Source organism: Oncorhynchus mykiss, chromosome 16, assembly GCF_057628025.1.
Source record: "Oncorhynchus mykiss isolate SJ-2025 chromosome 16, ASM5762802v1, whole genome shotgun sequence".
NCBI classification, from domain to species: Eukaryota; Metazoa; Chordata; class Actinopteri; order Salmoniformes; family Salmonidae; genus Oncorhynchus; species Oncorhynchus mykiss.
The window spans coordinates 28,447,066-28,461,437 of NC_143037.1; the positions used below are offsets into that span (position 1 = coordinate 28,447,066).

The 14,372-nt window shown below is 41.4% G+C and overlaps 1 protein-coding gene across 6 annotated transcripts in view; it reads right to left on the minus strand.

Moving 5' to 3' along the window:
* Nucleotides 1-643: 643 nt before the first annotated feature.
* The window catches only part of afap1l2 (actin filament associated protein 1 like 2), a 144,856-nt gene continuing 131,127 nt past the window's right edge, over nucleotides 644-14,372 (minus strand). For 4 of the 6 annotated variants that reach the window (XM_090202530.1, XM_090202528.1, XM_090202529.1 and 1 more), the window contains 3 exons: nucleotides 7,363-7,550; nucleotides 4,616-4,765; nucleotides 644-1,226 (listed from right to left, as the gene is read on the minus strand). In XM_090202530.1, coding sequence (XP_090058656.1) covers nucleotides 1,200-1,226; nucleotides 4,616-4,765; nucleotides 7,363-7,550 — 365 coding nt within the window. In that variant the 3' untranslated portion in view covers nucleotides 644-1,199. Of the gene's footprint in view, nucleotides 1,227-4,615; nucleotides 4,766-7,309; nucleotides 7,551-14,372 lie in introns of all 6 variants that reach the window. The other 2 variants (XR_016487211.1, XR_016487210.1) reach the window with 1 other exon arrangement.

Consider the following 14,372-nt stretch of genomic DNA (forward strand, 5'->3'; position numbering starts at 1 on the left):
CTCTGAATGCTCGGCTATGAAAAGCCAACTGACCTGTTGCACCCTCTACAAGCACTGTGATTATTATTGACCCTGCTGGTCATCTATAACGTTTGAACTGCTTGAACATTCTGGCCTTAAATGGCCATGTGCTCTTATAATCTCCACCAGGCACAAACAGAAAAGGACTGGCCACCCATCAGAGCCTGGTTCCTCTCTAGGATTCTTACTTGTTTCCTGCCTTTCTAGGGTGCTTGCCTAGCCACCATGCTTCTACATCTGCATTGCTTGCTGTTTTAGGCTGGGTTTCTGTATAGCACTTTGTGACATCTGTTGATGTAAAAAGTGCTTTATAAATACATTTGATTGATTGAATGCATCTTCTTTCTGGAAAGAAGAAGACTTGAGTATTTTTTGACTGAAACAAAATATATATATTCGTAGCTACAGTATGCAAATATAAAAATGACTTGTTTATATACAGAGAAATGTGTTTGTCAACATGAGTATGATACGATGTATGAATTGTTTGTCTTTTTAAAATCTGATTTACGTTCTGAATTTATAAATAGAAGAGTGTTCATGAAGACCCATTTGACTGTGCCGGCAACTTGAAATTAAATTCCATTATGAAATGCACATAAAATGTATCAGCAAGCCAGTATTTATGTCAGTACTAAGTTTTTTTATTTTAATAAAAGTGCAAGTTTTAGCTAGCATACAAGTAAAAAAGTAAACAGAACAGTGTAATATGTATTTACATCTTGGCTATCAGCCTGTACCAAATGGTAGACATGGTAGGGGGGTCGTCCCCTGTGGCATGCTGGTGTAAGAGGAAAGTGGCTCCATATTTCCAAAAATAATACTGTATATTATTAAAAAACCTCTTTAAACATTTTTTAAAAATGTGGCAATATGAAAATGTGACTTTATGGAAAAAAAACAACTTAAATCATTTTTCAAATCTAGAAATGTCCAGTGGCATTGGTTTTCCAGTAGACAGGTGTGCCTGGTCTCTAATTGGCTTTCTGTGGAGCCATTAGTTTCTGTCCTATTCTCTGGTTGGACAGAGGCAGGTGTAGGGGCAGGGAGGTGGTGAGGGTGGTGTCCTTTACTTCCTAGCCCCCCAGTGCAGCCAAAGCATAGCACCCGACCTGGCCATGGGTCATAATGATGACCTCAAATGTCATCAGAGATCAAAGGGAAAGTCTTGCTCACCCCTAGGTGGTGGATTTCTTCTCCCATTCCTGTGTGTGCAGAGAGAACAGCATTAATACCAACCGTGATAGTTTCTGTATTTTACATTGTTTGAAGCTATTAAGTTGTTCTCATGGCTCTTCATATAGCTCCAATTAATTAATTTGAGACGTTACATTTCTTCAGCCTTATCCCTGACAACAGGCTCAAAACACAAATAGTTGTGCCTTTAAAATGGTGGTCACCAACCTTTTGAGTCAAGATCACTTTCGGAGTCAAAATGCAAGTCGAGGTCTACCGCTCAGATATATAAAAATGTAAACCTATGCAGCATTAACCTAATAAAAACAGTTCTGCAGGAATGAGGTTTGTGCAGTAGGCCTAATACATTATCACAGCATATTGGCTATGCTTGCCCTGACAATATTGTTCTTCTCAGACTATATTATATTTCAAAACTTGAGCTACATGATAACAAAATTGATCAGTTTTATTACTTGCGAGGCACTGCTGAGCATACATTTAAATAATGTACTTTTTTATTTTACCAGACTAATGGTAACTGCATGCAGCTGATGGTCAGTCTCAGCAGAGGGAGGGAGAGAACAGCAGAGGGTTCGCCTCTCAAAGTCCCTGCTCTCTCCCACCGGTGAGATTGACCAGAGAGAAGGGACAATGTCAATGACAATGTCTTCCGCCTGATGACGAAACTCGAGAAGAACCACATTTCTGTCTCATACACAAATGAATGTTGTTGTTCCTTTGAAGTTAAATATTCCTCAATATTAAAATAGACACGACGAGTCGCTAATAATAAAAATGCAGGCCTATCAATATACTTGGCTACACATTCAATGCAGCTGTAGTGCTGGTTGTAGGGAGAAGCACATTTGTAAAGGTGTTGGAAAAAAACAGTGGTGACAGTGCTGAATAAAAACTTAAACACAAACTCACTCTTTGCTGTTTTCTTTGACTGTCTCTCTCTGGTCATGGTTTTAAAAAGTTATGAAATCTCACAAAGGCTAGAATCAACTTTGCTGTGGGTGGGGTTGTGGAAGCTGCAGGCACAGTGATTTGAGCTATCCGATTGGTCAGTAGTAGGTGCTTTGATTTAGCTCTCCATGTCCAAATCAAATGGTTAAAAATGGGGACACTTTTCCTACCCGGCGTGTAGGGCAGTTGATTCAAGTACACCTACCTCCAACAGCCCAAGACGAGAGAAAAAAAAAATAGAAGCTCAAGGCTTTAATCGTTGGATTTCCACAGAAATGTTTGTAGATTGACTGATTGGTGACCACTGATTTAAAGTACTGGTTCTCAAACCTCTCCTCAGGGACCTCCAGACGTTTTCACACTTGTTGTAGCGCCGAACTAGCTCATCTGATTCACTCAACTAGTCAAGAGCTTGATAAGTTGAATCAGATGTGCTAGAATAAATCAAATGCATGGAATGGCTGGGGGTCCCTGAGGAGAGGTTTGAGAACCACTGCTTTAAAGGATGTCAATCTCAGAGGCAGTCTTGCATTTTGCCTCCTTTCCTCTGGCCAGTGTAAGAATAGTACTAAGTCAGAGTAAATGTACAGTGGCAAGAAAAAGTATGTGAACCATTATGAAATAGTTGGATTTCTGCATAAATTGGTCATAAAATTGGATCTGAAATTCATCTAGGTCACAACAATAGACAAACACAATCTTCTTAAACTAATAACACAAACAGTTATACGTTTTCAAGTCTTTATTGAACACACCGTGTAAACATCCACAGTGCAGGGTGGAAAAAGTGAACCCTTGGATTTAATAACTGGTTGACCCTCCTTTGGCAGCAGTAACGTATCAGACCTGCACAACGGTCAGGAGGGAATTTGGACCATTCCTCTTTACAAAACTGTTTCAGTTCAGCAATATTCTTGGGATGTCTGGTGTGAACTGCTCGAGGTCATGCCACAGCATCTCAATCGTGTTGAGGTCAGGTCAGGTCATGACTGGGCCACTCCAGAAGGCGTATTTTCTTCTGTTGAAGCCATTCTGTTGTTGATTTACTTCTGTGTTTTGGGTCATGGTTCTGTTGCATCACCCAACTTCTGTTGAGCTTCAATTGGCAGACCGATAGCCAAACATTCTCCTGCAAAATGTCTTGATAAACTTGGGATTTTTTCCTGTCGATAATAGCAAGCTGTCTAGGCCCTGAGGCAGCAAATCAGCACCAAACCATGATGCTCCCTCCACTATACTTTACAATTGGGATGAGGTTTTGATGTTGGTGTGGTGTGCTGTGCCTTTTTTCTCCACACAGTGTTGTGTGTTCTTTTCAAACAACTCAACTTTAGTTTCATCTGTCCACAGAATATTTGGCCAGTAGTGCACTTTTGCAAACTGCAAACGTGCAGCAATGTTTTTTTTGGACAGCAGTGGCTTCTTCCGTGGTGTCTTCCCATGAACACCATTATTTTTTAGTGTGTTACGTATCGTAGACTCGTCAACAGAGATGTTAGCATGTTCCAGAGAATTCTGTAAGTCTTTAGCTGACACTAGGATTCTTCTTAACCTCATTGAGCATTCTGCGCTGTACTCTTGCAGTCCTCTTTGCAGGACGGCCACTCCTAGGGAGAGTAGCAACAGTGCTGAACTTTCTCCATTTATAGACACTTTGTCTTACCTTGGACTGATGTATATCAAGGCTTTTAGAGATACTTTTGTAACACTTTCTAGCTTTATGCAAGTCAACAATTCTAAGTCTTCTGAGATGTCTTTTGTTCGAGGCATGGTTGATACCAGGCAATGCTTCTCGTGAATAGCAAACTCAAATTTTTTGAGTGTTTTTTACAGGGCAAGGCAGCGCTAACCAACATCTCCAATCTCATCTCATTGATTGGACTCCAGGTTAGCAGACTCCTTACTCCAATAAGTATTTGGAGAAGTCATTAACCTAGGGGTTCACATACTTTTTTCAACCTGCACTGAATGTTTAAATGATGTATTCAATATGGAAAAATACAATAACTTCTGTGCTATTAGTTTAAGAACAATATGTTTGTCTATTGTTGTGACTTAGATGACAAATTTATGCAGACATCCAGGTAATTCCAAAGGGTTCACATACTTTTTCTTGCCACTGTATGTGTGTGAGTAAATTAGTAAAATGTGTTTGTGTGTGATTATATCAACAACATACAATACATTAAGAACACCTGTTTTTTCCATGACTGATTGACCAGGTGATTCCAGGTCAAAGCTATGGTCCCTTATTGATGTCACTTGTTAAATCCACTTCAATCAGTGTATGGTCCACCAACCAATGGTCCACCAACCAAAGGACATCCATCCAACTCAAAAAGTGCATACATCAATAACCTTTTAAAATGTGGGTTCTCCTTCATTATAGATCCAAATAAAGTACTCAAATGCCTGTGGGTGGGGGGGACGGACAATAACCTCTGACCTTAGCCTTCTGCAGGACGTTGCCTTTGCTGGATGCCATGATTGACAGGGGTCTATTCTTTAGCGCGGTGGCGGAGTTGACAGGAGCTGAGTCCCCATAGTTTGTGGGGGGAGAGGGAGTCTGTGGGGGACCCATGGATGCTGCTTTCGCCTGTAACAAGAAAGTCAAGAACTGAATGCTTATCAAAGATAGCTAGTTAACTTAGTGATGCTGAGGGGCATACTGCAATGCAAGCTAGATCTACTCAGGGTTTTCTCAAGATTCCTAGCTTCAGTTAGCTTCACATTCCAGCTCAGGCTTCATCCGTATTACGACGTTGGATATTGCTCGTCTGCCAGCCGCTAACTCCAGTTGGCTTGTAACTGCACATGCATGTCGCATGTGGCTAGTCGAACGCCAAACTCTTCATTGAGACTAGAGGTCGATCGGTTATGATTTTTCAACACCGATACCGATTATTGGAGGACCAAAAAAAGCCGATAATGACAATTACAACAATACTGAATGAACAAATATTTTAACTTAATATGATACATCAATAAAATCAATTTAGCCTCAAATAAATAATGAAACACGTTTCAATTTGGTTTAAATAATGCAAAAACAAAGTTTTGGAGAAGAAAGTAAAAGTGCAATATGTGCCATGTAAGAAAGCTAACGTTTAAGTTCCTTGCACAGAACATGAGAACATATGAAAGCTGGTGGTTCCTTTTAACATGAGTCTTCAATATTCCCAGGTAATTCGTTTTAGGTTGTAGTTAATATAGGACTATTTCTCTATACCATTTGTATTTCATTAACCTTTGACTATTGGATGTTCTTATAGGCAACTTAGTATTGCCCGTGTATAGCTTCCGTCCCTCTCCTTGAAGCATTGTGAATATACTAATTGAGACAATGCTGAAACATCAATAAATAGGAGTTTCTTTGCCACATTTGTTTGTGCCAAAATTTAAATTAAAGAAATGTTATCTTGCAAATTCAGCAGGCTATGGCGAGAAATTGGCTTTTAGAAGTGCCATCATTATTTGATTACTTATTGTTAACCTCTCCTTTTTAAAGTTTTTGCCTAAAATGACATGCCGAAATCTAATTGCCTGTAGCAAGTATATGCATATTCTTGGTACCATTTGAAAGGAAACACTTTGAAGTTTGTGGAAATGTGAAAGGAATGTAGAAGAATATAACACAATCGATATGGTAAAAGATAATACAAAGAAAAAAACTTATTTTGTATTTTTTTGTACCATCATCTTTAAAATGTAAGAGAAAGGACATAATGTATTATTCCAGCCCAGGTGGAATATAGATTTTGGCCACTAAGTGGCAGCAGTGTATGTGCAAAGTTTCCGACTGATCCAATGAACCATTCCATTCCTGTTCAAAAATTTGTATCAAGACTGCCAAATGTGCCTAATTTGTTTATTAATAACTTTTCATGTTCAAAATTGTGCACTCTCCTCAAACAATAGCATGGTATTCTTTCACTTTAATAGCTTCTGTAAATTGGACAGTGCAGTTAGATTAACAAGAATTTAAGCTTTCTGCCAATATCAGATATGTCTCCGTCCTGGGAAATGTTCTTGTTACTTACAACCTCATGCTAATCACATTAGCCTGTGTTAGCTTAACCGTCCCGTGGATGGGACACCGATCCCGAATACATTTTTAATGCTGTCTTTGGTTGCTTTGGTGTGCTTTTCAATGCACAAGCTCCTTTTTTCCAACTCATGTCGATAAAATAATTATTTTTAGACAGAACATTTTTACTCTGCATGAAGTTTCAAATGCATTCTGTCATTACTGAATGGTTTGTGATAGGTATTAACATGACTATTTTTTTAACACATTTGATTAATAAAATATTTAAATCAGTCGTCTACCTCAAATGAAGGGGACGATGACAATATATGCGAGAGGGAGGGAATCTGATTTCACTGGTCCTCACCATAAATGGATTTATCCCTGAATTAGCCTGCCCCGGAGCAGGTTACAGGTAGTTCTGAAGGATTCGTTGCATTAGAAATTTACCTGGCTAAAAGGTGAGCCACTTTCGTGGTACAGATTATCCAGAGTTTAATTTAGCGCGGTAACTTTGGTCAACTCTAACTCCTCAAACCAGGTATGTAGTATAGGGCGCTGCTTTGTGATACACTCTTTGGTATATGCAGGATCCAGGGTAAAGTTTGCCCTAGGTACAGTTCAAGGATCAGCTTCCCCTCCTCCATTCCTAATATTAAAACCAGGCACCACAGGCAAAAATTGTGATTTTGCTTCCATCTGTCAATTTTCAAATTTTGGGATATTTTGCAACTGTAACTTGCAATAATGTAATTATATGCAAAATATGCATACATGTGAATAGTGTTTTTTAAAATAATTCCATGAAATTACAACATTTTGATAAGCTGTTCTGTAAAAGTCTGACCATTGACTGTCTTATCACAATAAAACAAAAATATTCTGCCTTGAAGCAATGTGTTGAAAAACTGATTCTTGTAACATGCAAATAAGGGAATATGTTGGCTCATTTGCATATTTTATTTTTAAATACCTAAAACATAATACAAAAATATTGTTTTTATGTATACTTTCAACTGGTAAAGTTTCAGTCTGATTAGAGTAAATGAAAAAAATAACTATTAGCCTGTGGTGCCTGTCCTTAACCATAAGTGGGGGAAATGCGAAATTTACCCACGATCAGCATCCAGGGGCAAATTTCTTATAGGCAGTGTTAACCTACACACCATGGGTGTGTCCAGGAGGCTGCTGTCCAATGTGGTGCCCAGAACGAAAGGCCCCGCCTCTGCTTTCCTCAGACTCTCCTTCACATCCATCAATCGTAGCTCCACCTCCACCCGACAATGCTCCGCCTCCCGGCACGCCTCCTCCTTCTGCTTCAGACATGCATCCAGGGAGGCCTGCTGCGCCGGGTCTGAGTAACATGGACATGTGTCAATCAGAACGTCAAACTTGACATAATTACAATCATAATGACATGTGGATGCCAATCATGATCTCAGTGATTGAGAATGTTTTTAAGTGACATGCATGTTTACTTTACAGCTTACATATGGCATATGCAGAGGGAAAGTCATGAAACAAGCATCATGTTAAACCATGTTAACTGTTTCTTACTAAAGGCTAGAATAATTAAGAATTTGCCAAATGTGTACCTTTTTAGTATGGGATAAAAACACACAAAAACAAAGATTACACATGAATTTGTCTTTTATACTTGAATGTTTAAAAAAAACAGCATAGACACTAAGTAAAGGCTTAATTCAATCAGATCCTCTTTAGCTGACATTTTGCATAGCGGTTGTTTTGAGTGTCGGAGGTGGAATTACGTTAGAGCTGTCAAATCCACAAGCGGCTCCCGGTGTTATACCTATTGCGGACATTGCCATTCGATGCAACAGAACCACACCGACTTTATCATCCGGCAAATCCCATGCAGCCGCGTTAGACGTTGCCGTGTTACAAGTTCAAACACTTGAATGGGTGAAGTTTTATTGGGCGCTTTCGGGCGGATCCATTTTGTCAAGTCGGTAACCAAAGTTGGTCACTGCCTTTCAAAGTGTGTTACATTTGTGCCTACATGTTGACTGCATTAACTTTACAATGTGATCAAAGGTCGCCTTCAAGTTGCTGTACTTGCTTCTCACCAACTGCAACATGCAGCCATTGCCTGGCTAGTGAGGAGATACTATATGTCAACTAATCAATAGGGTGTTTTTGGTTGACCCAAACGGGAACCAATTTTGCTACGATTCTAAAGCTACAGGGGATACAAATTAGAGATAATCCATTTGTTTTTTACACTGCTGCTACTTGCTGTTTATTATCAATGCATTGTCACTTCACCCCTACCTACATGTACAAATTACCTTGACTAACCTGTACCACCGCACATTGACTCGGTACCATTACCCCCTGTATATAGCCTCGTTATTGTTATTTTATTGTGTTACTTTTATTAACTTTTCTTGAACTGCACTGTTATGCTAATATTTACATACGGTAACACCCTGATATTTAGTCCTGCAGTTATGACTGTAATGTCGACAGACATCATAGTAAGTACCCCCCCCCCCCCCCACTTTAGTTGCAGAGATTCAGAGAGGGCTATAGTCAATGGAGAGTGCTGCAAAGCTAATTAGAGAAGAAGAGCATAATATGATGCTGTCAGATGGTGACAGTACTGCATACAAGGCAGTTGTCAAATTAGATTGCTTCCCAGGCATTGAGTTAGGGAAATTAGAATGCATCAATCATGCCCACAAGAGGATGAGGACAGTGCTTCGTAAACTTAAGGAGGAGGAATATGGGGGAGCGGCACCGATTCACTTTAGATGAGTGTCTTATTATTTATTACATTCAAGTAATTCGATCAGCGACACAGTCTACACTGTATACTGCCGTTTTGAACTTATAATGCAGTAGCAGCCGCTCACCGATATGTCAGCTCATACCGCATTCACACCTCCGACACTGCCAAAACATCAGCTTTGCAGATGTCATCCAACACGGGTTAACGCACATTTTGATTGAATCTAGGCCTTTGAATTTAGGAATTTAATTGGCTCAACTCGTCTTTCTGCAATTCATCTCCTTGCCTTCTTAACCGTATTGGAAGAGAAGGTCGCCCTACATGTGGCAAACCTGACCATAATTCTATCCTCCTGATTTCCCATTCTATCCTCCTGGTTTCCCATTACAAGCTAAAACTAAAGCAGGAAGTACCGGTGACTCGCTCAATACAGAAGTGTTCAGATGTCGCGGATGCTACGCTACAGGACTGTTTTGCTAGCACAGACTAGAATATGTTCCGGAATTCATTAAACGGCATTGAGGAGTATACCACCTCAGTCACTCATCGACTTCATCAATAAGTGCATTGATGATTACAGGCAACATCCGCATCAAGCTAAAGGCGACAGCTGCCTTTTTCAAGGAGCTGGACACTAATCCGGATGCTTAGAAGAAATCACGTTACGCCCTCAGGCGAACCATCAAACAGGCAAAGGGTCAACACAGGATTAAGATTGAATCCTACTACACTGGCTCTGACGCTCGTCAGATGTGGCATGACTTAAACTAATACGGACTATAAAGGGAAAACGAGCCACGAGCTGCCCAGTGATGCAAGCCTACCAGACGAGCTAAATGCCTTTTATGCTCGCGTCGAGGCACGCAACAGTGAAGCATGCATGAGGGGACAAGCTGTTCCAGATGACTGTGTGATAATGCTCCCGGCAGCCGATGTGAGCAAGACCTTAACATTCACAAAGGTTAACATTCACAAAGCCGCGGGGCTAGACGGATTAGCAGGATGTGTACTCCAAGCAAGTGTCTTCACTGACATTTCCAACCTCTCCCTGACCGAGTCTGTAATACCTACATGTTTCAAGCAGACCACCATAGTCCCTGTGCCCAAGGATGCAAAGGTAACCTGCCTAAATGATTACCGCCCCGTAGCACTCACGTCGGTAGCCATGAAGTGCTTTGAAAGACTGGTCATGGCTCACATCAACAGCATCATCCCAGATACCTTAGACCCACTTCAATTCACATACCGCCCCAAAAGATGAAGCAAACTCAATCGCACTCCACACTGCCCTTTCCCACCTGGACAAAAGGAACACATAGGTGAGAATGCTGTTCATTGACTACAGCTCAGTGTTTAACACCATAGTGCCCACAAAGCTCATCACTAAGCTAAGGACCCTGGGACTAAACACCTCCTTCTGCAACTGGATCCTGGACATTCTGACGGGTAGGCAACAACACGTCAGCCACGCTGATCCTCAACACCGGGGCCCCTCAGGGGTGTGTGCTTAGTCCCCTCTTGTACACCCACGACTGCGTGGCCAAACACAACTCCAACACCATCATTAAGTTTGCTGACGACAACAGTGGTAGGTCTGATACCCGACAATGATGAGACATCCTATTGGGAGTTGGTCAGAGACCTAGCAGTGTGGTGGCAGGACAACAACCTCCCCCTCAATGTGATTAAAACAAAGGAGCAGATCTAGGGCTACAGGAAAAGGTGGGCCGAACAAGCCCACATTAACGTCAACAGGGCTGTAGTGGAGTGGGTCGAGTGTTTCAAGTTCCTTGGTGTCCACATCACCAACGAACTATCATGGTCCAAACACACCAAGACAGTCTTGAAGAGGGCACAACATCACATTTTCCCCCTCAGGAGAATGAAAAGATTTGGCATGAGTTCCCAGATCCTCAAAGTTCTACAGCTGCACCAGAGAGCATCCTGACCGGTTGTATCACTGCCTGGTATGGAAACAGCTCAGCATCTGACCGTAAGGCGCTACAGAGGGTAATGCGAACGGCCCAGTACATCACTGGGGCCAAGCTTCCGGCCATCCATGACCTATATACTAGGTGGGGTCAAAGGAAAGCCCCAAAAATATTTGAAGACTCCAGTCACCCAAGTCATAGACTGTTCTCTCTGCTACCGCACGGCAAGCAGTTCCGGAGCGCCAAGTCTAGGACCAAAAGGCTCCTTAACAGCTTCTTCCCCCAAGCCATAAAACTGCTGAACAATTAATCAAATGGCCACCCAGACTATTTACATTGACACCCCCCTCCATTTGTTTTTTACACTGCTGCTACTTGCATGTACAAATTACCTTGACTAACCTGTACCCCCGCACATTGACTCGGTACCAGTACCCACTGTATATAGCCTCGTTATTGTTATTTTATTGTGTTACTTTTATTAACTTTTCTTGAACTGCACTGTTATGCTAATATTTACATACGGTAACACCCTGATATTTAGTGCTGCAGTTATGACTGTAATGTCGACAAAAAGTATGACTGTAAAGTACTCCTCCCCCCCCACTTTAGTTGCAGAGATTCAGAGAGGGCTATAGTCAATGGTGAGTGCTGCAAAGCTAATTAGAAGAGCATAATACAGTGCCTTGCAAAAGTATTCGGCCCCCTTGAACTTTGCGACCTTTTGCCACATTTCAGGCTTCAAACATAAAGATATCAACAACAAGTGGGACACAATCATGAAGTGGAACGACATTTATTGGATATTTCAAACCTTTTTAACAAATCAAAAACTGAAAAATTGGGCGTGCAAAATTATTCAGCCCCTTTACTTTCAGTGCAGCAAACTCTCTCCAGAAGTTCAGTGAGGATCTCTGAATGATCCAATGTTGACCTAAATGACTAATGATGATAAATACAATCCACCTGTGTGTAATCAAGTCTCCGTATAAATGCACCTGCACTGTGATAGTCTCAGAGGTCCGTTAAAAGCGCAGAGAGCATCATGAAGACCAAGGAACACACCAAGAAGAAGTTTAAAGCCGGATTTGGATACAAAAAGATTTCCCAAGCTTTAAACATCCCAAGGAGCACTGTGTAAGCGATAATATTGAAATGGAAGGAGTATCAGACCACTGCAAATCTACCAAGACCTGGCCGTCCCTCTAAACTTTCAGCTCATACAAGGAGAAGACTGATCAGAGATGCAGCCAAGAGGCCCATGATCACTCTGGATGAACTGCAGAGATCTACAGCTGAGGTGGGAGACTCTGTCCATAGGACAACAATCAGTCGTATATTGCACAAATCTGGCCTTTATGGAAGAGTGGCAAGAAGAAAGCCATTTCTTAAAGATATCCATAAAAAGTGTTGTTTAAAGTTTGCCACAAGCCACCTGGGAGACACACCAAACATGTGGAAGAAGGTGCTCTGGTCAGATGAAACCAAAATTGAATCATAAATCGTTATGTTTGGCGTAAAAGCAACACAGCTCATCACCCTGAACACACCATCCTCACTGTCAAACATGGTGGTGGCAGCATCATGGTTTGGGCCTGCTTTTCTTCAGCAGGGACAGGGAAGATGGTTAAAATTGATGGGAAGATGGTTGGAGCCAAATACAGGACCATTCTGGAAGAAAACCTGATGGAGTCTGCAAAAGACCTGAGACTTGGACGGAGATTTGTCTTCCAACAAGACAATGATCCAAAACATAAAGCAAAATCTACAATGGAATGGTTCAAAAATAAACATATCCAGGTGTTAGAATGGCCAAGTCAAAGTCCAGACCTGAATCCAATCGAGAATCTGTGGAAAGAACTGAAAACTGCTGTTCACAAATGCTCTCCATCCAACCTCACTGAGCTCGAGCTGTTTTGCAAGGAGGAATACATCTCTCGATGTGCAAAACTGATAGAGACATACCCCAAGCGACTTACAGCTGTCATCGCAGCAAAAGGTGGCGCTACAAAGTATTAACTTAAGGGGGCTGAATAACGCCCAATTCAGTTTTTGATTTGTTAAAAAAGTTTGAAATATCCAATAAATGTCGTTCCACTTCATGATTGTGTCCCACTTGTTGTTGATTCTTCACAAAAAAATACAGTTTTATATCTTTATGTTTGATGCCTGAAATGTGGCAAAAGGTCGCAAAGTTCAAGGGGCCGAATACTTTCGCAAGGCACTGTATATGAAGCTAACCACAATAAGGATTAGCCACAAGTGGAATTTACGATTAGCCTTCAAAATTAAAGTATGGCATAATTCTACTATTTGCATTAATTTGCATCACTTTCAATTACATACTTTTATTTTGAAGGCAAACCGCAAATTCCACTATTGTCCCTAATCCTTATTGGCTATCTTCACAACACAACCCGGACCGGTCGAGCCTCACTAGCCAGATGAGCTAGCTGGCTGCTTATAACATTAGCTTTGGGCAACAGGGTTAAGTATCTGGCTAGCCATTTATTTTCATGAACTTTAATAAATGTATCACTAGTCACTTTAAACAATGTCACATCTGCTAACTATGTGTATGTGACCAATACAATTTGATTTGATTTAAATGTTGGCTGGAGTGGTGTAAAACTCGCCGACATTGGACTCTGGAGCAGTGGAAACAAGTTTTCACCATCTGGCAGTCCGACGGATGAATCTGGGTTTGGCGCATATCAGGAGAACGCTACCTGCCCAAACGCATAGGCCAAATGGTAAAGTTTGGTGGAGGAGGAATAATGGTCTCGGGCTGTTTTTCATGGTTCAGGCTCCTTAGTTCTAGTGAAGGGAAATATTAACGCTACAGCATACAATGACATTCTAGACAATTCTGTGCTTCCAACTTTGTGGCAACAGTCTGGGGAAGGCCCTTTCCTGTTTCAGCATGACAAATCCCCCATGCACAAAGTCAGGTCCATGCCCATGATTTTGGAATGAGATGTTCGACGAACCGGTATCCACATACATTTGGGAGCTAGGCCCACCCACTGGGAAGCCAGGCTCAAACAATCAGAATGAGTTTAACCCCACAAAAATAATTTATTAAAGACAGAACTACTCCTCAGTTTCATCAGCTTTCCAGGTGGCATGTCTCAGATGATCCCGCAGGTGAAGAAGCCGGATGTGGAGGTCCTGTGCTGGCGTAGTTACGTGGTCTGCTGTTGTGAGGCTGGTTGGACATACTGCCAAATTCTCAAAAATGTATGTTGGAGGCAGCTTATGGTAGAGAAATGAACATTCAATTATCTGGCAACAATTCTTTGGCAGCAGGTGGACATTCCTGCAGTCAGCATGCCTATTGCACGTTCCCTCAAATGTAGACATCTGTGGCACCTGTGTAATGATCATGCTGTTTAATCAGTTTCTTGATATGCCACACCTGTCAGGTGGATGGATTATCTTGGCAAAGGAGAAATGCTCACCTAGGGGCATAAACAAATTTGTGCACAACATT